The 23,784-nt window shown below is 40.2% G+C and overlaps 2 protein-coding genes across 2 annotated transcripts in view; both read right to left on the reverse strand.

The window, feature by feature from the left end:
* Positions 1-780: 780 nt before the first annotated feature.
* Positions 781-11,549, reverse strand: GCSH (glycine cleavage system protein H). The gene is made up of 5 exons (XM_074913427.1): positions 11,415-11,549; positions 7,834-7,913; positions 6,533-6,596; positions 4,849-4,980; positions 781-4,271 (listed from the first exon to the last, which is right to left on the reverse strand). The coding sequence occupies exons 1-5, from the start codon at positions 11,536-11,538 to the stop codon at positions 4,174-4,176; spliced, it is 498 nt and encodes a 165-aa protein (XP_074769528.1). The 5' UTR covers positions 11,539-11,549; the 3' UTR covers positions 781-4,173.
* A 584-nt stretch (positions 11,550-12,133) lies between these two features.
* Positions 12,134-23,784, reverse strand: part of PKD1L3 (polycystin 1 like 3, transient receptor potential channel interacting) — a 40,697-nt gene continuing 29,046 nt past the window's right edge. Inside the window, 11 exon segments of the mRNA XM_074913668.1 lie at positions 12,134-12,244; positions 13,101-13,232; positions 14,392-14,493; positions 15,875-16,085; positions 17,741-17,901; positions 18,231-18,358; positions 19,241-19,374; positions 19,870-20,197; positions 21,039-21,224; positions 21,939-22,079; positions 23,457-23,553. Coding sequence (XP_074769769.1) covers positions 12,134-12,244; positions 13,101-13,232; positions 14,392-14,493; positions 15,875-16,085; positions 17,741-17,901; positions 18,231-18,358; positions 19,241-19,374; positions 19,870-20,197; positions 21,039-21,224; positions 21,939-22,079; positions 23,457-23,553 — 1,731 coding nt within the window.

The raw sequence follows: 23,784 nt of genomic DNA on the forward strand, positions 1-23,784 counted from the left end.
TTTAGGCGTGTTGCAAGAAGGAAGATGAGGAGACTGGGAGAGAAGAAAAATGATAAAATGATGGGTACAATAAAATGAGGTTAAAGTTAATTCCTTTGTTGCATGTGGTGTTGTGAGGCCCGTTTTTTAAATTTGTTCAATGAAGCAAGATGTGCTCAATATTTTTTCTGATTCTGAAGTTGACCCAGGAAAGTGCCACTGAGGCAGGGATGTCACTGCAGTACCTTTGAGCGACTGAGTAGCTGAACTAGAAAACCAGCCTGCCCGGCTTCCTGACCTTGCCCCCGTGTTCCCATCCTCAACGTTTTGACTGCCACCGTGTGGTAAAACTATGCAAAAATTTATTTTTTCATTTGCAATTGTTTAAATCAGCATGTCACCGTTTTGACGACCTGGACCATTCCACCCGCTGGTGAACTCCTGTTATTAATGAATTATGTACTGTTCTTAGGTTTTCTTTCTGTTCTCCAAAATACGCAGCGCAGGTGGTGCGATTTCCCTTTGCCTCTTGCCAGGTGATGTCTCCCAACACAACAGAAAAGCCTCACACGCTCAGTTGAGGAGCTGGGGGTCATTCTTGGTTGATTTATTGGTGCACAGTTCTGTTTATTCGCATGACTAGGCTGACGTGAAGATGGATGTTATGTCCTTTATGTGTCAGTTTGGCATATTAAAACTCTGTGGCGGGACCCGTTACTACAGGAAGATTGAAAATTCCCAATCTATCACTTTGAAGAAAGAGGATCCTTATCCACAGGACATAACTGTCTGGAGACACCAGTTAGGGGGAGCAGTAGAAACTGAGATTTGCTGCACTACCAATCATCAGAGCAATTGTTTTACTGCTGATTTAATGACCGAAGTTAATATTACCCTTATTTTATGCCCATCAAAACACCATCAAGTGTGATTGATCATGTATTTTTGTTTAGTTTTATACCATTGACTTTTTTCTTTTCCCCTCTCTTGAGAAGCAACAATTACATGATTTGTATTTATATACATGATGGGTCAGGATTCACAGGGAGAGGCAGCGCTTCATTAGTCGAAAAACAGGTAAAATTTTAGGTATGCAGTCTTTTCAGGACCGATGTCGGTAAAAATCTTACAAAACTAAATATTAATTGAAAAGAATAGTTCCAAGTTTAATATATCATTCACTTAAATAATTTAAGAGATGAAAGGGTTGGTACATGTGGAACAGAAAGGCAGTGCTGGCAAGAAGAAAGGTGATGATATAATTAACCCCTAGGAGATAGAGAGGCATAATTATTGGTTGTGGGAGAAGTATGGAAATTGTAATTTGCCATAAAACCAATCTCTCTGCTGAGTGCTGTAATTATAATATCCAGTAATTATGAGTGTTAAGTTCTTAAGCTCAGGATCAGGACTTAAGAGGTCACAGATGAAGTGGTTATTTTTGTAAAAAATCATCTCCTTTATTTTCTGTAGAAGTACACACTGGTGAACAAGTTTGATGTTTTCCCCTACAAATTATACAAAAGTATTTAAAATTGTGTCACAGAGCAAAGCTAATACACATTCACTTCACCTTTCTACTTGGATGCAATGCATTCATTACAGATTCACGCTGGCAAGTTTTGCATTCATGCTTTTGCAGAGCCTGGCTCCAGCTGGCACATGGTGCTTCTTGCTGCTGCTGAATGTACCGAGGTTACGGGATTATTTGAAAGCCAGGAGCTCTGCTTGGGTAGCATACATCGAACAAGGAAGAACACATTCTTTTGGCAGTATAGTTCAGGTAGTTGAGTGGATTGTAGGAAGATATAAAAATATTTGCTCTGATATACATCATTTGGCCTAACCCAACTGCAGAACACCAGAGCTCTCGGCATAAACCACACAAGAAAAGCACCTAAGTATTATTGTTCCCAGTTTAAGCTGAATTGGGAAATTTAATAAATCACTTTAAGGTCACACAGAATCACAAAAGAACTGGAGACAGCGAAGTTGCTGGCCTTCCTCTTTAAGCAAAAGAACATCCATTCTTTAACTGTACACCATGAGAGAAAGGTTGAATTCTGTTTCAGATGGTTTCTCCAGAAAGTTATTGTTCAGCTGTACTTGTGGAACCTTGTAATCCCTGCAAATACACAGTTTTTACTATCTCCCAGGTTCCTTGGGGGATTACAGAAATTGCTATTTTGTATTTTATTGATCAAAAAGAATATAAACATTTTAAGGAAAAAAATGTATTAAAATTCATTACAGTGCTCTGGACTAACCTTTAAAGGGAGATCCACAAGGGTCATAATTACATGGCAATGAATGAAGGGCCTGTTACTCTGTAGTAAAGTTGGAGAAAAGAGGTTGGAAGAAACACTAGCAAACTGAAACATTTTCCTGCCTTCCTATCTCTATTTGCTTGCACTCGTGTTAATTTGAAATAACTTTTTCTTTTCCCTTGGAAAGTGCACAGGGAGGAAGATTTAAGTGGACACAGGGAGTCTGCAAGAGGCCAGGATCAAGCTCCCAGCAATCTGGGCCTTGAATGCTGTCACAATAAATACTGCATGACACTATGAAGAATGGATAAGTACTGACAATTTTTAAAGCATTTACACTAGCTTTACTGGAGCCTCTTGTTTATCAGCCACTGCCAAGTTAGGACTCCTGTGGAAGAGTCTAACCCCCTCTTTCCTCTTAAGTCACTTTGCAGTTTAACTCCTATGGAGAAGATAGCTTTATCTTAAATACACAGCGAGTCTCTCTTGGCAGGGCTTTTATCTGACTTGTGCAGGAAAAATTAGCTCCTAGGATTTCAAAAAACCACCAATTACTTTGACATCCCTTCAGATCATAAAAGCAAGCCCTACATTTTTATACATTAGAAAGGTTTTTGTATAAGCTGCAGAAGGGCTGTGCTTTTGTAAGGAGCTTCCAAAGGAGTAGGAATTTTGCCTTTGTCATCTTACATGAATTAAACATTCCCCTCCTTCTTCTTACAGACACTTGGTTTTCATTCCTGTTTTGTGCTTAGCTTCTAATCACTATTTTAAAATTGTGAAAATTTTAGACCAAAACTCTGCTGTGCTGTTGTTTTCCTAAAGTGCAGGTCTGTACAACTCAACCTCACCCTTAGATGTCACATCAACTTTGAGTGCACATTTGTAGATTCATTAAATCTTAAGTCTAATGGAATCAGCTGCTTTGCAAACCAGTAAAGTGAAAGTTTTAGTTTCATTCCTGTGATGTCATTACAGAAGTGTGCCTACTTAAAGACAGACACACATGGATACATTATATGTCAGACTGTTACTGATCACACAATTCTCACAAGTATCACTGCAATTGCTAGGCACAAGATGTAGAATTCCTTAATTACTTGTGACATAGGTAGTGTTTACTAGACAAAAAATACAGCCTAAACAATCCACTCTAGAACTTTGATAATCAACTATCAAAGTATATAAATCAGAAGACAAGGACCATATAAATCAGAAGACAAGGACCATATAAATCAGAAGACAAGGACCATATAAATCAGAAGACAAGGACCATATAAATCAGAAGACAAGGACCATATAAATCAGAAGACAAGGACCATATAAATCAGAAGACAAGGACCATATCTCTGTCTCAAAGGCAAAACTATTTGATTACATAGTAAAATGGAAAGGGAAAACAAAGGATTAATAAATCCTGTAAAGAAGTAAAAATCATGCAGAGAGGTAGTTGATACGACTTCTTTTTTTGGTATCATCTTTGCAACTATAATGAGGAAAAATATTAGGAGGTTAGGGAGACACTGCTTTTCGGTATCTTGGGAGCAAGAGAAAAGCATTTCAGGGAAAGCTGCAGGGCAGGTTACGAGAACAGTCATGTGCCTACTACAGAATTACCATATTAAGGCTGTTGTTACTAAATTTGATTGTCAAATAAATCTTGGGAAGTATATGTTTTAGCCAATAAATTTTGTTTTCAAAAATGTTATAGATAACATCCTGAAGTTACATAAATCAGACAACAGAATAAAAACCCCTCACAGGTATGCAGATGTTAAACATTTTTATCACTGCCATTATTTATGGCCTTGTATATATGATCATAAGTGGTCTTTTTCAGGTTGCTAAAACTGGATGTTCTGTACTTCACTGATTGATGACAAACTACACTGAAATATTTTATATTGATTTATTTCATTATTCCAGCTCAGTCCTCAATGGATTTTATGTATTTCTCATAGGCATCTTCATTCATCAGATCATCAAGTTCAGCAGGGTTTTCCACAGTCATCTTGATAAGCCAGCCTGTAGTCAGGAAATTAAAAAGAAAATCAGTTGCTAGTATCCTACAAGAAAGTTTCATTCAAGTTACTACTGCCTTAGAAAAGTACTCCCAGTAGGCATACAAGCTCTGTAACATTGGCAGAATCAAGAGGATTTCTTGTGCAAAACAATGTTTCAATACTTTAAAAAATAAACCAAGAACCTGTCATAAGAAATGGCCTTTTGAGTCAGACCGGTTGTCTAATTTAGTTGTCTTTGACAGTGCCAATAGTGAGATGCTGTCTAAGAAGAGTGAAAGAGCCTGACCTCTCAGTATCACGAGCTGTTACAAGATCAAAAGAGAGGTGCAATCAAGGGAAACAGATTTAAATTCAACCACAGTCTAGGTCTGAAAAGAACACACTGTAAAACAGCTGTCAGCAAAGACAAGACTACAATAATACTTTCATGTTAAATTTTATTGGGCATGAACTATATTCAATGTATTCCATTTAAGCCTCTGCACCATTAAACTGGAAGAACTAGGAATTGCAGTGCCATTTGTGATAGCAAGAATCCAGGTGGTATTCATTACTGAAATATGAAAATGACATCTTACCATCTTGATAACAAGATTTATTGACGAGCCCTGGATTATCTGCAAGGGCAGCATTAATCTCAGTCACTTCTCCTGAGAGAGGAGAGTAGAGTTCACTAGCAGCTTTCACACTTTCCAAAGCTCCAAACTCATCTGAAACACAGAATGGGATCAAATGCTTTTAAGAGGAAAAGACAAAGCACTCCAGTTTTTTCAGTCATTCTGGTAATGACGTAGCCATTGAAGAAGTGTCTTCATCTTGAGCAAGGAAAACTGTCAGAGATTGAAGTCATCAACTTTACAGCAACGATCAGCAGTGTGAAATTTGATGTTTATGCTCCCAAATTATTCTGAGGAACTTGTGTGACACTAGCTAGCTGGCTGCTACAGAAGGGACAGAAATTTGTGTTTGGCTAATGCCCTACAGTGTATGATATGATGTGGGGTTAACCACATCCAGCTCTTGCTGCAAGAGACCTAAATATGCCGTTTATCTACAATTTAAACCTTTTTTTAATACATAATTTGGTTACAACATAGACACGGCCACAATTTCAGGAATCCCAGTTTTTCTTCAGAAACACTATCAAGTGTTACATTGCACTTACTGGAAAACACACATTAGTATTCAGAAGCACCACACTGGAATCACCCAGCTGCTCTTCCCTTTTTCCTGTTTGGTAGGCAGTTTGGAAATGGTGCCTGAAGCAATGTTAGTCCAGAGTAACTCTATGACACAAGCAAACAAGACAGAGGCTGGAGAAACACAGAGCTGTCAGGAGAGTAGAAAGGCATCAGGACAAGGAATAAAGAGAAGAACGTGTTTTGGGAAAGCTTGGACTAAGGCCAGAAGGGGTAGAAAAGAACTAAATGTAAACAAAATTCCTTCAGATAAAACTTCAAGTTAGTTAATTAAAACCCTAAACAGAAAGACCTTTTGTTTAACATTCACCATTCAATGTGGTGTAATAGAGTTGGCCGGAACAGTTCGATATGGACCTATTCCACAAGAAGGATGGCAAAAGAAAGGCCTGCTACTTTACCTCAGCAGATCTACATTCTTGTTCTGCAGTGTCTGAAGCTAATGACAATCTTTTCTTCACATACTAGCGAGTCAGCTCTCCACGTAAAAAAGGAATAGGCTTTTCCTTTCTACCTGTTAATGCTCACTTTTCTTTAACGTGGAAAATTACTGAATGATTAAGAATGTAACAAAACATTCTGTACATCACTAATGAGCAAAAAGCTATGATCACAGTTGATATCAAAAAATTACTGATCCTGTATATTCATAGACAAATTAAGAGCTTGATATCAATTAGATGTTTCACATCATACAACGCAGGGAACGTGTAACTGCAGAATTACAAATAAGCCAGCCTAAATGTTAGCAAGTTCAAATCAAAGCACAAATATTTTTAAAACAGAGCATAGATAAAACTATTACAAAAAGATGTTTCAAATATTTGATTCTAAGTAAATGTCTTCACAGTTTAATAAGCAGGTATTTTCTGATACCATGCATGGTCTGACAGTGAGAATTTGACATTAAAGCCAGCTCTTGTAGAAATACATGAATTTATTTTGCATCCGGAAGCTTATAATGGTATTAATGAACATAAAGATTACTTTATGTTCATTAATCTTTGCAAAGAGAGAGTGCGATAAGCAGAATAATTCATTAGAAATCAGAGCTGAAACTTACCATGCTGACTCAATTTTGTCCCAATTTCTGGAAGACTACAGTAAACAACATCTCCTAATGCTTCCTTAAAAGAAAAAGAAAAGCATCAAAGCAAAGTTAAAGAAACTATACATAGGAGAGGTCCAATACAGTAACTCTAGAATCACTGTATACAAGTAATTGCTGTCTCTAAATTTAGTTCTCATTCCTTAAGGACTATATATTTTTCACTTTTTCTTTTTAAACATTTAACTTGAAAAAAAAGTTTTGTTATCATGCCCCAAATGCCAAATTATTGTTTATCTATTACAGTGTTAATAACCCTCAGGCTGAGTTACAAGGTTTATATACAGATTTTTCAGGCAGAATGAGAAGTAACATCTGCTGATATTCTGAGCATCAGCTAGCGTAACAACTGTTTTAAAGGACAAAGTTCCTAATTACTTGGTGGAATTATCTTTGTTACAAAGCATAGAGGATTTACGTCCAGTGCAATTTGAAAGAAAACACAGTGATTCCTCCCGAGACACAGACAGCTCCAGAGCTGTCAGCATACAGTTTGTCCTTACTTAATGAGGAGCCTTATCACCGTAAGAATCGCCTCAACCAGAATAGGCCTCTGTCTCTTCACTGACAAATGTGCCCTATCTCACAAAAGACTGGGGATCTTACAGAGTATCAGTGTTATTTACAGAAAACTGAGATTAGAGGAAATGCTGCTTGTCCTAAGAAACATTAATTCCACTTCACTGATAGCTTCTCACATTACATTTTAAATTTCACATACAGTGAATCTCTGTCCTGGATTTGCCTGGGACTATTCCAAACCAAGTACTTGCATGAGAAGAAAACAAATCCAAAGGAATTCGTATCCTAGATCTAGGTAGGAAATACATGCCATGTTGTACTTTTCTATTCACAATTGTTCTTCAGCCAGAGGGACTGCACTATATTCAATTTCAAGGGAAATGTGGCCTAGAAGTGCACAATACTGTCTTCACATAGCCACAAACTCCTTAGGCCTGTAAGAACTGAAGTAATAAAGGTTTTAAATTCTGCTGATCCATTAAGTTCATCAAGTTCTCATTAAGTCCTCAACAAGTTCAGCTCTCCATAGGCTCAATCTGAAGTTATTAAGTCAGAATGCTGAAGCAGCGATCGCTTCATAAATAATGTGACAGATCCAAGTCCAAAAATCACACTCATTGTATAGCATATGCAATCAGAACAATAAAAAAATGTAACTGTCCAAAGAACAAGGACAAGAGCAGGTATGCATAAATAAATATTGCAGACTCGGATAAGGGGGAAGGAATCAATACCTGTGCAAAATTGCTGATTCCTACTGTTCCAACGCCATTTTCAACGGTTACCCATTCATGCTTGTCTGTGAATTTGCGGGCTAAAATGAAACAAAACTTGGTATTTCAGAAATAAGTGACGAGTTGCTCACTTAAATACAGGACACATTTGCAGAATTAAACTATGGGGGTTTTTTTTACTGCAGTTAGTTTTGTTAGTTTTGCTTGGAACATACTTTAAACACCAAATACAATTCATAGAAGCATTTTGTTCTGCTCATTACATGCTCAGTGAAACGGTAGAAGCTCACAAGGTGTTTGCTGAAAGTATTACTAGTTCCTGTGCAATCCTCTAGAGACTGATACAAAGTACAGGAGCAAAAGGAGTAGTTCTACTTCAAACAAAAGTATCAATCTAATGCATATATATGTACTTTACTCATTGTTATGCATTTCTATGATAGCACAGTGGCTTTTCAAACATACTCAGTGTTTGTTTCTGACAACCCCTTTATTTTTCCTGGGAAGACCAGTGTTAATGGCTCGTTAAAAATACTGTCAGCTTTACAGAATCTCATTCAAAGTACTTAAATAGATCCATCAGTTGCAACCTAGCTAGCAAAAGCGGCTGATCCCTTTACCTTCACCCGACATTTCCTATAGAGTCTATTTCTCCCTGTTTACTGTTGTCACAGATCTGTGTAAAATTAAGGCAAATGAATGAAGACAGAGCAAACTAATACGGCAGTTCATACTGGCAACTGCTACTTAGGCAAATTTGCTCTCTTTAATACTGTTACTGTGAGAACACCACAGTAGTTTTATAATAAGCATATTTAAGACCCTGTTAAATCCTTTCACAGCAATCTTACAATTCCACATATATTTTAGATCTGTAAGATTCAGGGCATCTTGTACTAGCTTTTATTAGAAGCAATTCTTTTTATAGTCATATGGAGAAACTTCAAAAGAAGTAATTGAAACAGGCAACATTTTTCTTGCTCACATTTTACCAAGAACTTTTCTTACTCGGAACATTTTCAGCCCGCTTAGTCTGTTTTCTCACTTCCGCAGTTTCTCCATAGTTACTTTCTTCCCTTTTTCCCCCATAGATACTTACTTCCTTTTTTTTTAATTAAAAAAAAATTTCTATCTTTTTAATTTTCATTTGTAGCACCTATCCAATCAAGCAACAGGTGTTCCAAAAACTGGAGAAGATAATAAAGTTCCCTGTGTGATTAGTGCCAGAGTAGTACAGCTGGACATTACTTTTGAGTTTAAAGTTCTCCTCTCAGGCTCTTCCTCTAGGCCGGACTCCTTATACCCGCTACGGAAACTACACTTCTGCAAATCCTTATATATTTTCTAAACTTTTACATGAAGGAAAACAGAAGTTCTCGCTGTAGATCTGCTAAAACCTTTCCCTTGTCAGTCAGCCATATTTTAAGCTGGTTCGGTTGTAGTGAGCCTCTTATTTATGTCTGAACACATGTAAGAGAAGCGAGTCTCAGATAAAATGGTTGGTCTTTGAAGATGGCCTAAGCTTTATAGGCCTCAGTAGAGCAATACATGTTTCTGCAAGTACAGGACACAAAAAGTTTTAAATAAAACACAAATGTGAAGTATTTTTTCATGACTTATCACTCAAAAACATCCAGAGAATTTCTGCTAGCACTATTTCTACCTACAAAAACCTTTCAAGATGCATTCTAATGAAAAGAAATGTTTTAAATCATTTTAGGTCAAGCCATTAAACCCATAGGAATTTCATTAGAAATGAGCAATGAACCACGAGAACAGAGAATGACACAATCTCAAACCCAAGCTGGACATTTGTGACGTTATACATCAAAGAAGCCAACCAATATATTTTTATTTAGGATAGCAATACTTGTAAGATTTGTCTATACAGCAGGGTTAAAAAAACCCCCAATACTTCACGATCAGTTTGGAACACAGCAGCAACATATTCTCAAGTCAGAAGAGCACATAAGCTTCTTGTAGGAGAAAAAGAGAAAAATGAAAAATTCTGACCATGCAACAAAAAACACTGCAAATAAAGTAAAGGTCAAATTAAAAAGAGTTAATAAGTAATCTCAAAATTTGAACTTTGAGCTTATGTGATCAGCCCATTAAATAAAGCAAATTACACCAATATGAAATGTCAAAGCACACCAAATGTCTTCTGTGAGCATTCTTTTTCAGAAGAGCAGCTAAATTTACTCTAGCTTCATTCATTTCAACACGACTTTGGCTACAGCTTAACTAGCACATCCTGAATTTAGACCATCATTTAGTTTAGCCTGCCTCTATTAAATATTTCATAAATATATACCTGAAGAGTGAAGGAAAACTCACACCTCCACAGAGGCATACAAAATTTTTCCTCTCTGCCTAAAATAAAAGCATAATTTATGTTAATCCTTCAAGTTTTATCTATAGAAAAACGATGGGTATATTAAACAAGTAGAATAGTGAAAAAAAGCTTAGATCTTGACTCACTAAGTTGCAAATAATTAATAAATGTTATTTCTTTCACTTGCAGTAGAAGGCAGTTAAACAGGTTAAAAGACTCATCTAGAAAGAAATTCACAACCTCTTCTTAGTGACCATCGTTACTTTTATAGCACATTCTCCTCCTCTCCCACCTTTTCAACTCTTCTGTTTGCTAGAGTACCACAGATTGCGTTTTTCAGACTTCTGTGACTAACGGTCATTCAAACAGAGCTTCGACAGCTGCAGATACTTTCCAAATTAACTACATTCAGTGCAAAATCACACCAAGCACCGACGTGTAAGTCCATCTCCTGCCTCACCACTTCTGCAGCTACACTGCACAGGAGCTGGTGAGACGGAGCCAAACATCTTTAGCCCGAACAGGCCCAAGGCCCTGAAAATCTGGCTCAGGCTCCCCGGCAGCCCCCGCCAGTCTAACTGCTGCAGGCCTGCCTCCTCCAGCCACCCATTTTTGTCCCTTTCTTGTACTGCTGATAATGCTCCTTGGAGCTATCAACAAGCCGCTGCAGCACGACGATCCTAGGAAAAGCTATCTGATTTTATTTACTTATTTTGTGTAGAGTGCGTGTTCCCCACGCTCAGCCCACTCCGTGCAGCCTGCAGCTGGGCCCAGAACGGAACAGGGCCACCTTACTGAAAAACGGCAGCGTGGGGAGGAGGTTAAAAGTTTTCTGCCAGCTGAGGGAGGTGAACCTGCTCCTCCCGCGAGGAGGCACTGGGAGGGCGGCAGGACAAGGGGCAGGTGAAGCCCGCGCCGCGAAGCGGGGCGGCACCGACTGCCCCCCGCAGCCCAAAGCCCTTGCAAGGCTTCAGCCATCTTGCGGGGCCTTCCCGCGATTCCCACGCGGGCCCCGCTGCACCAGCGGCTGCCGGTGACCCGCCCGACCCAGGGCTGCACCCCCTCGCCCGGCCGCGCTCCGCCGCGCCCGACACGCTCGCTGCGGAGCGCTCCTTCCCGCACACCCGGCTCCGCCGGGCGGGGGCTTAAACTCCGGGGCCGCTCCGCGCATTTCAGTCCCCGCCGGTGGGCAGGGAGGGAGCGACGACTCCCCGCAGAACCGGGCCTCCCTCCCGCCGCCACTCACCGGACAGCACCAGCGAGCTGGTGGCCAGCCTCCGGGCCGCGGGCACCCGCAGCGGCGGCGGCGAGAGGCGCGGGCAGCGCGGCGCCAGCACCGGCCCGACCCGCCGCAGCGCTCGCCACGCCATCTTTGCCGGGGGCGGCGCCGCGCGGAGCTCCCGCCTCGCGGGGGCGTCGTCAGGGGCAGAGCGCGGGAGGCGGCGGCCCTCGGGCCGTCCCCTCGGCGGGCGAGCAGCGGGCCCCGAGGGCAAGGAGCGGGCCCTGTGGGCGAGCAGCGGGCCTCGAGGGCAAGGAGCGGGCCCTGTGGGCGAGCAGCGGGCCCCGAGGGACCCGTCTGGCAGCCGCGGAGCGCCGCTGCTTCGTGCCGGGCCGCCGGGCCTGAGGCGGGAGGAGGGCGGCCTCAGGGGGTCGCCGTTTTTCCACGGCCCTTACTTGGCGCTAAACGAATGTTTTTAGTCGAACGGTGCAAGAGGCGGTCAGTGTTTATTAAATACAGATGCGAAGTCTACAGGAAGCGTGCGTGGGATGCTTTATGTTAAGTTCAGCGTTATTTCTTAGCTAATACTCCAAAATGACATGTCAGCAACAGTTTATTGGTTGAGTGCCACAATATTTTAGTCAGAAACCGTGATAATCTAAGTCTAGCCGCTGCAGCTGATAGTTAAAAAGTCTTTCACCCCCGAAGTGACTTTTCATTGTGGTTATCATTTAATCATTGGCAAATTATTCAGGTTGATCCTTAGTGACTGGCTTCTCTTCCTTCTTGCATTTAATCCCAAAGAAACTGAAAAGTTTCATTAGCATTAGATCAACAATCTCCTCTTCTTCTGAAGCCTGAAATAACAACGAGAAGTTACTCAGATGCACAACCAGAAGCAGTTGCAGTTTCTGCTGAAACCAGAGAAAGTTGCAAGAGAAAATCTCTACTTGAGATTAAATAAACCAACTTCTGTGATTCTGTGAACTTTCACTCTAAGCAGAGCATGGGTAACTGCCAAAGCAAAACATCATGCCAATATTTTCACTGAGGCAAAAGTCCCAAATAAGCATGAGTGAGCGCGGACATTACAGAAGTTTTGGCTCTGTCAAAGCCCAGGGAAATCCTGCTACAGGAGCCCCAAGTTCACTTGCCAGCTACCATACAGCTAGTGGTATACGCAGAGAGCCACCCACCATTTCTAGATGAAGTAAATGATAAAAACTAAATATATCTTGTTTTGTATCAACCATGTCCTTTGCTTTCATTTGCCTTGACTTTATTTAAAACATAGAGGAATTTTGGACAGTACTGGAGTACTAAGCTGAATTTCACACCATGCTATTAGCTTGAATGGATCAGGCACTCACAGTGACATTTTTAAAAGGAGCTGTAAAGTCCTCAAGGACTTTAGGAGCAGTTTTGGCACTGATTTCGAGGAGCTGCAGCACAAGTCTAAGACTTTTGCCAGATTTAGTATGTGAACAGAAGGCTACAAATCAGATCTTGTACTAAATCTGCACAGGGATCCGTCTGAACAGGAATGGACAGCATAAATCTGGAAAATATGAAGCGCACTTTATGAGTAAATGTTGACTTCTCAAGAGTTGGACCGAGTTTACATGGGCTTCATCCGATGGTGGAATACCTAAATCATGAGTAAGCACTGCACGATAAATGTTAAAAATGGCAGGAGAGCTTAGATGAACACACCTGGTAGTGCTTCTGCTCCTCACTAAAAGCAACCAGAATCACTGAAATGAACAGATTCAGTACCACAAATGTCATGAAAATTATGCAGGATCCAATTAAGAAGGAGCCTAGAATTGGATTGTAGTCCAAGACCTGTAGCATTAATAAGGTAAGATGTCATATTTTGATTGTAAAAAAAACCCCAAACAAAAATACAATGAAAAAAACCCTCAAAACATACATACAAGGCAGTTAAAACACAATAAGGAGTTTGTCTCAAAATCCCTGTGTCTAATAAATTATGCTGTCTATATTATACATATATACACAAATTTTCTCCTTTAGACATGTTCCTATGTTGATATGATATAGTACAAAAATGGAATATTTTTTATATATGATATATGAATATGGGCAATCTTTGGGCTTTTTTAAGTATTTGCATTTGACTGTAAGAGTATGGAAATTCCATGTGAAAGTTGACAAGCCTGGAGATCTGTCTATCTACAGAACAGTTGAAGCTCCATCATGCCTCAGCTTTCCAAGTGTAGATGAAATCTCTGTATGCTTTTATTTAGCAGTGTCTTTACAAAGAAGCCCAGTCAGACTGCCATGGAGACATATCGACAAAGGGTTCTGTAAAAATCCAAATTCCTCATTTTCATGTAAGCTATAATGCAGGAATATTTCATTTTCATGATTAACGAGTGGGATGTAGAGGTGAAAAAACTCGTGCCCAATTACTGATCTTCAAAGCTGCCCATACCCTGTTGGAACTATGGTCTAAATACATCCACCAAAGATGACTTTGCAGTCAGAGATGTCTGAGAACTAACTTAATCCACAAAGAGCTGTTCAAAGGATATTGTAATATCTGAAAGAACTTAATGAAAAAGTCAAGAATAATAAATACAAATGTAACATAAAGTTCCCTTGTGATAGGCCTTGCCTTTCTTGAGAAGCTGATGGGTGAGTGTTCAGAACAACTGCAGGGCATCGCTCACATTCTGTAGCTTTTTAACGAAATTGCTCAAAACTTTCTGTGGTCCATGTGCAACATATCTAGTTAAAATGTGAGCACCTTTCTCAATGAAACGTTCATTATGGTTCACTGATGGCCAAAATAGGATGTGAGATATATTTCACTTGGTGTCTTATTGAGAAAAGGTGGCTGCTTTAGGATCCTGTGGAGCTTGCAAAATCAGAGTAATGTCTGGCATTAATTGAAAGTCTTTCTGCTGCTGGTTTAAAGCATATTTGATAGCTGTTGCTAATTACACAGTGATAAACTTTTCAAAATCACAGATGGTACCTCCTCATAGTTGAAGATTCCCAGCTGAAGACTGACCATAGTCTCTGATGAATCAAAGAGTGTTTTGTAAGAGTAGAGCTTCCAGCCAAATATCAAGTTTGTCTGCAGAGGAAAGAAGGCACATCTTGTGTCATGATCAGAGTCCTCACTGCAAAATCAGTTAATGACTACTGTACTCAGAGAAAGTTCTCCTAGCTTGTCATCAGAGCCATGAAGCTTTTTGTGAGTTTTGTTGGGGTTTTTTTGTCTATGAACAAGGGAAACATCAGACGAGGTCACAGAAGAAGAGTGCCCCAGAGCTGAGAACTGGATTCACACTTCTGAATGTGTTTAGCTGTAATACCTTTTATCATGGACATGAGAATGTCTTATACCTGCTCAGCTTGCCACTGGATAACGTAAAAATCTGCAAACACATGGCAAACTCAGGAAGGCAGTTTAGACCACCCCTAAGTAGCAGAGTTATCCCTGCATGATTGACCGAATTAATTATAGTCACAAACACTTTTCAGCACACAGATCTTCCTCAGTAGGCAGCCTCCTTGTTTTCACTCTGTAACCAAGGTGCTATTTTCTTCATTTATACGTTATGGGCCTACTGTGTCTGGTTTAAATGGGGACTGCTGCAGTCTCACCTTTTTTCTCCATCCTTACATATATATTCCTACCTCTTGCTTTCACAGCCCCAGCACTTGCATGATGTGATAACAGGCTGGGTCATGGAACTGATCTCATCACCTGTTAAGTCTGTGGCCATACAGATGCCTGAAGCTACTCAGTTGCTAGAGTGTCAGTGCTGGAGGAAGGGAGAGTTGAGAACTCTGAAGTCAGGCAGTGTAAGACTGCAGCAGGTCCCGTTTGTCACAGGACTGCCCTTTACAGGACAGCGGGTTTGGTTCAGATCGTTTCTTTTCACCTTTTCAGTGATTTTGCAATTGAGATGCTCTGAATTTCCCACATCATTTTGCCAGGAGATTTACACAAAACGTTTCAGCCAAGTCAGGAAATATACATAAATAGTTGCAGCCCAATGAAGTTTTAATCTCAGAATGAAAATATCCTTTTTTTGCCTAAGTATTCCTATAATGGGCAGAAAAATAATTATTTCCCACTTAAAAACTAGCCAAACAGAAAATGGCACTTGCTGCACTCTCCCCAATTTGAGCTTTATCCAGAAAATTATTTTTCCCATACTTTGTTCTTTGTCACACCTATTACACACAGAGAATCCATTTTCTCCTTTTGGTGTTTGATTTTTGTACTAAATTTCAGTTTGCAAAGAACAGACAAGTAGATATTTTAACTTCTCTTTCACATACACTGAAGAACTGGGCTCCAAGCTGCTAACCTAAGATTTAGATAGGCACCTTTATTCAGTTTTACATTTCAAAGCTACATTACTTTCAGCATTCAGAAATAATTCATTTAACCTGACAGTACCTGGATGCAGGCTGCAGACAACAGAAACCACAGCGGTACTCACGGCAATGGAGTAGGCGAGGAACATGATTGCAATAACAGTGATGAATCCGGAGATATCACCCCATGCCCTCCTTAGAGTTGAAGTGATCATGTTTAGTTTAGGATTGAGCCTCAGGAGATGCCACAGTTTCACTGTGGAGAGAAGCACCAGGAATGCAATCAGGTAGCCAAGAACTGCATCGGCTCTTGCTGTTTCATTAAAGCTTACACAGCTGTTAGAAAAAAAAGAAAAGATGTAATAGACTGAGCACACAGAAGCCTTTGAAGTGCATAAATGAGTATGCTGGAAAAGCCAGTCCCTCCTTCCTTGTTTGCAGTGGAGGGCTAACTTGAGTTCTTGCTTGAATATTCCCACCTGTACTTCCTGCTGTGCACACACAAAGAGCTCAGTTGTACATGGCAGAGGATTTTTTCAGCATTAGCTAGGGCTGAGAGAGGGTCTAGGCTGTAGCCTAAATGCTGCTCATTTTTAGCAAGTCAGAGTTTAAAGGCAGCTAATGCAAACTTTCTATCAAATTCTGACCCTTGGAAAGGAAGACAGGTTGTGCTATGCACGTGTAACTAAGGGGATGGGGTTACTGGTGCTGTGCAGCTAGCAGGATGCACTAGCTGTGACAGGAGTAGTTCATTTCCAACAAGATGTGAGAAAGTACTGTAAGGAATTAAGTAAAAGATTGGAGGTCAGAACTGTGATCTGTGACCAAGGTGAGTGAAGTCTTAATGTTAGCTGAAAAAAACTTGGTAATGCATATATTTACCATTTATAAAGGTAGCACATTATACTTACAATTTTGCTTACAGCAGAGGTGACCACAAAAAGCTTTTAGAGATTGTGTTTGCTAATATTGCACATGACATATACTATGTGATATGCATTAGCAAGAATGTAGCTGCCAGGTGAAAGGAAGTGTTTGTTCTTTCCTCTCATTCAGCACTTGTAAGGCTGTGTCTGGAATATTGAGTCCTCCTTTGGGCTCCCCAGTGCAAGGAGGACACTGAGTCAAGTGAAGGGCCACTGAGATGGTTGGGAGTTGGGGAACAGGACATCCAAGAGAAGGAGGTGGGAGCTGGGTTTGTTCAGCCTGGAGAGAAGGCTGAGGAGGTCTCTAATTGCTGTCTCCAACCACCTGGTCGGTGGTTCTAGAGAGGATGTAGTGAGATGCTTCCTGGAGGTGCACAGTGAAAGGATAAGACAACAGCTACAAGTTCCAGCAAGAGGAATTCCAGCTGGAGATGAAAAACCCTTTTTTTTCCCCCACAGTAAGGGTGGTTCAGCACTGGAAAGAGGGATCCAGGGAGGCTGTGATACCTCTGTTCTTGGAGATACTCAAAATTCAACCAAACAAGGCCCAGAGCAACCTGATCTAAGACCAAAGCAGGAGGTTGGAGCAGAGACCCACAGAGGTCCTTTCCTTCCTAAATTATCCTGTGATTCTATGACCCCTTTCCTGTGTGACCATTTTTTAACAGATGTTATAATTTTCCATTCTGTATAAAATAAGCCCTTATCATCCTCTAACCAATGGCTTTTTACAAGAAAGAATGAGGCAGATTATGTACTATCAGGGTGGATGTCCTGCAGCAGAAAGGCTTGTTGATTCAGGATAGGGTGATGCAGATAGGCAACTAGCAGCCAGGCTAGGGAGCTTGGTGCTCAAGTGTGCTGGATTTTATTAGAGCAATATCAGAAGAAAATCCTATTGCTGGCACAATCTAAGCCCTGAAATACTTACATGCTTCATGAATATAGCCATATAGGGTAGCATTACCTAGCAGAGACAAGCTTCTGACTGGGGAGAGGAAAAATAGATTTGTTTCTGCATAAGTAGCACCAACAAAGGATGCACTAAATAGCATTAGTACTTACTCCTCTTTGTGTTCCTGGTAGTAGCTGATGTCTCGGGTCCCAAGGACTGTCCGCTTCACAAACACTGATAGGGCACTCCAGCTAATCAATATAATGGCTATCTCCAGGAGATTCCACTTGCTGTGGAAGTATCTCCATCTCAGAGTCTTCATCAGTTTTCCCTGTGAAAAGAGGAGTTTTACTGTTTCAGTCTCATGTCTCTGTATCATACAGTACACATCTAAAGATTAGGGCTATCCCCTCTGCAATAAAGCAGACTACTGCACACTGATAAAACTACATCTTGCACTAATTTCCTAAAAGAAGCATTCCAGCAGAATAAAATGTTGCCTCCCTATTATTTAATAGATACAGTATCTGATTCAATCTTCCACTGGTGCAAGTCAGCAGCAGCACTACTGAAATCAAGCATAGTTCTAAAGTTTTTATAAGTGAAATCAAAACCAGACACAAGGTGATGCTGTCAGCCAAGCTCTCCATTTGGTCTCACCTGCACTATCATGTAGTACACAAGAAAGAGGAAATAAATCACTTCTGCTGCAATGACAAAGATGTGGAGACTGTTGGTGTATGGGTAAAGCCGGACACTTTGCAGCTCTGCACTTGTGAAGAAGGCCCCTGAAAACCAAACAATGTTCACCTCAGTGCTCCAATAATTACATCATTCTGTTTTCATTCAAACAATTTAGTTCACCAGTAAAACTTCCATACTCACATCCACATCAATATGAGACTGAATCCAACTATCAAACTAAGATTTAGACTTGATTATGTGAGTAGCCTTATAAGTGTACTTTGAAATTTTCCTCAGATAGGAATTTCAGGCAGTCAGTGGCTTTTTGAGTGCTAGTCCTCCCAGCAGCACTGAGTTTGGATTGGACTACAAACACAGAAATGTAGCAGGAGGACTTGGAGATATAAATCTGAATCTCATTCTAAAAAGAACATGAGCTCAGTTTTGTGGTCTAGTTTGGGCATTTTCCAATACTTGAGCAGACCTGAGGGAGGCTACTGCTCAGGTTAAATGTTTTTCTGTGGCCTCGAAACCAGAATCTAGTTTCACTATTTTCTTTGTTGTATCCCAATTATGTATTATATGATTACACAGCTGTATATTACAAGTCTTCTGGAACAAAAAAGACAGACTGTTATTTGTACTTATTGTCTTAATATTGTATTGTTTAGCTGAAATGATTAGGATACATCATTCTCCATGTTTCTGTTGTGTAAATTCTGGAGATTAAGCTTCAGTGTCACGTTTTCTTCATCAGCAGATGACCACAGCATAAGCAAACAAGATATTCCATTATGGTCTCTATTACTATGATGCTACATTTTTCCTAAATGGTTTATAAATTTTGCATTGATTCTGTGATGATTAAATTTATTAAAACACTTCTGTCTACTGAATAAAGAACTAGGTAAACATTGACATCATGTAAATCTGTAGGTGCATTGCTTGCTGTCTTTAGAAATGTGTAACTTAAAAAAGGTTCTCACCTAAAGCATTGGTTTCAAACATCAGGCTTATAATGCAGAACAGGTTCACATTGGCATTGTAGACTGTAAATTCAACAAACACTGCTCTGGTGAAGGTGTCGAGCCAGATGTTGTTGAAAAGGTACTGGAGAATTCTGCCAAAAAATGTACAGCCAGTGATCTAACTCATGAAGGAAAGAGACGGCATCACATGGAGGGTAGGACTGTTTGGATATTAGCATAGAGAAAGAGTAAACCAGAGGTAAGATGTTCAAGAGGACATCTGGCCTGTCAAGTCCAGGTATGGGGGATGTTTGTACTGTCAGTCTAGGTGGTGAGTTTCTTTTTGGCTCCTCTGGAGAAGCAGGTACCAGATGCTGGCCAGTGCTAAACCTGAGATGCCTCAGGTATCTGATCATTTACCTCATATAGGTTAGGTGAATAAGGGTCTGATTTTGGATCCTGGTTGTTACCTAGCATGGAGCAAGAACATAAACTACAATAATAGCACCACGATAACATCTACAATATTCAGCACAATGCACAGCAGGAAAACTCAAGATGCAATCTGAAATGGATCTTAAATAGAGGAAAGAGCATGTTGATGCTACAGCAGATGCACTACTAATTTACAAGAATAGGAGTGGTACCTGGAGGCATTCTTAGGATCAGTTCCCAGGTGAATCACATATCCCCCTCCCCTGTAGATGGCAAGTTTGCCCCAGCTGGGGTGCCCTCTCAGTTTGGACTGACTCTGATACTGCCATGCTGAGCTCAGGTCAGAGGAGTTATCAAAGACTGAAGTATTCCAGTGTTCCCCATAATCTGATGTATCTTCTGCTTGTAGGGAATATGGAGCATGGCATTCCTGAATTACATGCTGGAGTTTGGGAGAAATGGGACAGGTGCCTCCTTTCACTCTTACTTGACGAATTCGAGCACTGCCCACCAGCTTGGAATTGCCATCTGTAATGAATCCTAAACAGGAGATGGAAAAGAGCAGCGCTGGCAAGATGACAGAACTAATAATATTTCTTAATTTTATTTATGATTCACTGATGTGTTCATATTTTGCTATAGATCCTCTTCTAAAAAACACTGGAAGCAAAGTAGTCATGAAAATTAAGCCTTAGTGTGGATTTGAACTAAGTTCCTAGATAATAGAGTTCAGTATCACTACCTATCTGTATTTTATACAGAAGGAAACTCATACCTGGAGGAGAAAAGGGAATTGCTTTGAGTCGCACACAGAGTAGCTGTATGCAGTGTTCAGTTTGGCCACAGTTGGTCAGTGCCTGTCATGTCTAATGAACAACTCTGCTAATGGATTTCAATATTTAATCTTAAATGTGAGCTGGAAAACGGGTCATATTTATTACTGGATATGACTAAACAGAAGCATGGTGATATTGCATAATTAGCCTTCACATTGACCTAAGTCATGATGCAAACAGAGCTCTCCTGAGGAAAAGCTTTATAGTGCCACCTGTCTGCAATTCTTTTTTTTAATTATGGAAAGAAACTCGTGTAAAACTGAGGCATCTATCTGAATATCTGAAATAAGTGTGAAAAATGTAAAATTACAGTCTGGAACTTTCAGTTTATATTAAAGATAAGGAAAATATCAGGGCACATTGAACTTAGGGTCAGGCTGTGGGCTTTTTATTATCCACTAGTATTCATATTATAAGAATCCACACCCATCTTACACACTCACAGTCTTTCTGCAAGTCAACTATGCATGTGCAAGTTAGGGAGATGTATAAAAAATAATGTTTCAGAATCTGGCAAGCTGAAGTGAAATAATGTGACTCTATACCTTTATACGATCCGTACAGGTTTTTGACTAAGGTAGTGTTTGCCCATGTGAAAAAATCCTGATAACTGTAGACATCATTGAATCCATCTGTAAAGCTGTTCTCAATGTGTTTGTTTAAGTAGTAGGAATTGGGATCTCTCTGCCCATAGGCAACCAGCAACAGCATCCATAAAAACCCCAGATAGGCTGGAAAAAGGCAAGAAGAGACAGCACATGTGAGCTCAGAATTAACACTGCTGTTCAAAATAGATTGCATGAATGATTACTGCTGTCATCACTTGTGAGGTTAAGGAGATGCTTTGCTAGACTCTGACTGACCAGTGCTAACGAATTTACACAAGCTACTTCAACGTGCTGCAGTTTGAGCATATCACATTTGGAATACCAGTGGCAGTCGACAAAGTAAGTGGGAAGGCTGGCTGAACACCAATAGTAATGACAGCTCTAAATAAAATGAGTAGTCTAAGTCTGTTCCAAGTGAAGTTGGGGTAATTTTTTTCCATTGTTTTCAGAGGAAATCAAACTGGGGTATAAATCATTATCTGAAGATACTATCTGCTTTTAAAAATATGGCTTTCATCTACTCTCTTGATTTCAACTTCATTTAACTGTTGACCTCCTCCTTCTACCTTTTCTAACTTTTCTTTAACCTCTCATGTGTCTGTAATGTGTTTCTTTACCATAAAATCAAGCCTTAGCTACACTTCTATCTCCACGTAACATTCTCACCTCCTTTCAGCTCCTACTGCTGCTGAACAGCCTGTCTCTACACCATAACGGCTTGCAGAAAGCTAAAGATATGCCAAAGCTTTTTCACCCACAAACCCAATATTTTCACTGATGTAAAAATACTGATGAATACTAGTGAATAATCTAAAATAATATACATATGGATAATACCCAGGATTTCTCTGATGAGGGCAAATGCTTTCTGCTCCTTCATGCAAATGATTTTCATTTTCTCCACATCAGTTGCAGGAGGTGGCTGGTAAATATTGCTTCTACTGTCCCGTCGGGCTCCAAAGAGAGGATTTGAATCACCTGTGAGTGAGAGCAGTAAACCCTGGAATTAGTCAACAGATCATCTATGTCCTGCTTTTTGTTTCTTTGGACATTATAAAGAAACATTTGTATTTAATGCTTTCCCTTAGGAAGACAGGGGATGTGATTTAACCAATTGGTGTAGTAGGGACACAGTGGGGAGGGAAGGAGCTCACAGACACAGTGTGTTAGGTTTAGGACCAGGTGTGGTCCAGGTGTCTCTCTCTAGGCTGAGCATCTCAGGAGATGATGTATTCAGAGCCTGAGGCTGATCAGGGAGGAAGCTGTAGATTAGGATTCTTTGCTGTGCTCTAGGACTTCTGTCTGCTGGTGTCAGCTTTTTTTAGAATGACTGTGATTGCAGAAGCCACTGTTTGGCTTTTGGGAGTAATATGGATAATTGTGGTTGGAGAAAAGTATGTAAACTGAGGATTTTCATATAAGACTTAAAGGAGGTGGGAAATTTCCTTGAGAGAGAGTTTTAGATATGCTTGTCAGATAAAGATCTACCGATCTAGATGAATTTTGCACTGGGTCACATGTTTATTTTCACTAGGTTGTGAAATAGTTACAGGATTTGTTGCAAGCCATGCCACGAATACTGAGATGTCTGCACAGAGCTAAAATGAGCCTCCTTGTATATCTGATTTTTCTTATGTCTGACATGAGAGCTTAAATATTTAAGCATAGTTACTGCATACTAATAGCACAGATTCAATGACTTCAGTCAGTTTGCCACATTTTATTATTTTCTTTTCTAGATATTCCTTGAATGTACATGATCTGAAAAGTGATTGAGTATCCACTTGTACAATTCTTGGTCTTGTATGAATCAATATAGGATAGCACTTCTTTTTTCCTGACACAGGCAAGCCAGGGATGGAGGGAAGGAAGGAGTCAAATATCAGTATCCTGGCAGCAAGTAGGTCCTCCAGTAACAGAGGAGATCTTACAACAGCACTAGGGAAGATTGTGCATGTATTTATATTTGTAGCAGTACAAAGATAAAGAGGTATTATTCTTTTGATTCAGAACTACTTCTGTCTTTTTGACCTTGTGGTCTCTTTCATTAAGCATTCTTTAAGATTTATTCAACCTAAACATACAATGGTCTTTATATTTTCTCCAACCAGCAAAAAGTCAATTATTTAGGTTTGTTTCCACTTCCACCTTGATCTTTGGAATGCTAATAGGTAGGCACATAGTCACAGCACATGTGGGTTTAATGATTTCTGCTAACCTTGTCAGCTAAAATTCAAGTATACAAAGATAACCAGTTAAGTTCTCAGCTGAACTGAGTCACATATTTGTGCATAAAGCACTCCAAAAGCTTGGAGAACACTTTCTTTAATAATTTCTCACTTTACAGGCAGTTACCTGGTGTATATAAAGGCCTGTCAATAGGTGTGTTTTCTTCATCCTCATGCTCCACCTTCTTCAGAACCAGAGCAAAAAAAGCAGCAAATCCCAGCACCTGGAAAGAATTAGCTACAAACTCATCATATGCCCATTTCATATAAAGAAGCTCAGGCTTTTACCTGGATCCCTTTGGAGCCAGGCACTGTAGGAGAACGTCTGTGCTTTGGCTTTGTTGAACTCATACAGCTGAAGCTCCTAAAGAAGAGTACAGTGCACAGTGCTGGGATCCATCCAGCTAAACTGATTCTGCCATATGACACATCTTCCCTGGTCAGAAACCCCATCA

Source organism: Athene noctua, chromosome 9 (genome assembly GCF_965140245.1).
Source record: "Athene noctua chromosome 9, bAthNoc1.hap1.1, whole genome shotgun sequence".
Taxonomy (NCBI): Eukaryota; Metazoa; Chordata; class Aves; order Strigiformes; family Strigidae; genus Athene; species Athene noctua.

What these genes read in the sequence shown, in the direction of transcription:
- GCSH (XM_074913427.1), bottom strand. Translation starts at nt 11,538, where the DNA reads ATGGCGTGGCGAGCGCTGCGGCGGGTCGGGCCGGTGCTGGCGCCGCGC. An exon ending in CAGCTCGCTGGTGCTGTCCG is followed by an intron (nt 7,914 to 11,414) that starts GTGAGTGGCGGC and finishes GTTTCATTTTAG; the next exon opens with CCCGCAAATTCACAGACAAG. An exon ending in TAAATCTTGTTATCAAGATG is followed by an intron (nt 4,272 to 4,848) that starts GTAAGATGTCAT and finishes TCCTGACTACAG; the next exon opens with GCTGGCTTATCAAGATGACT.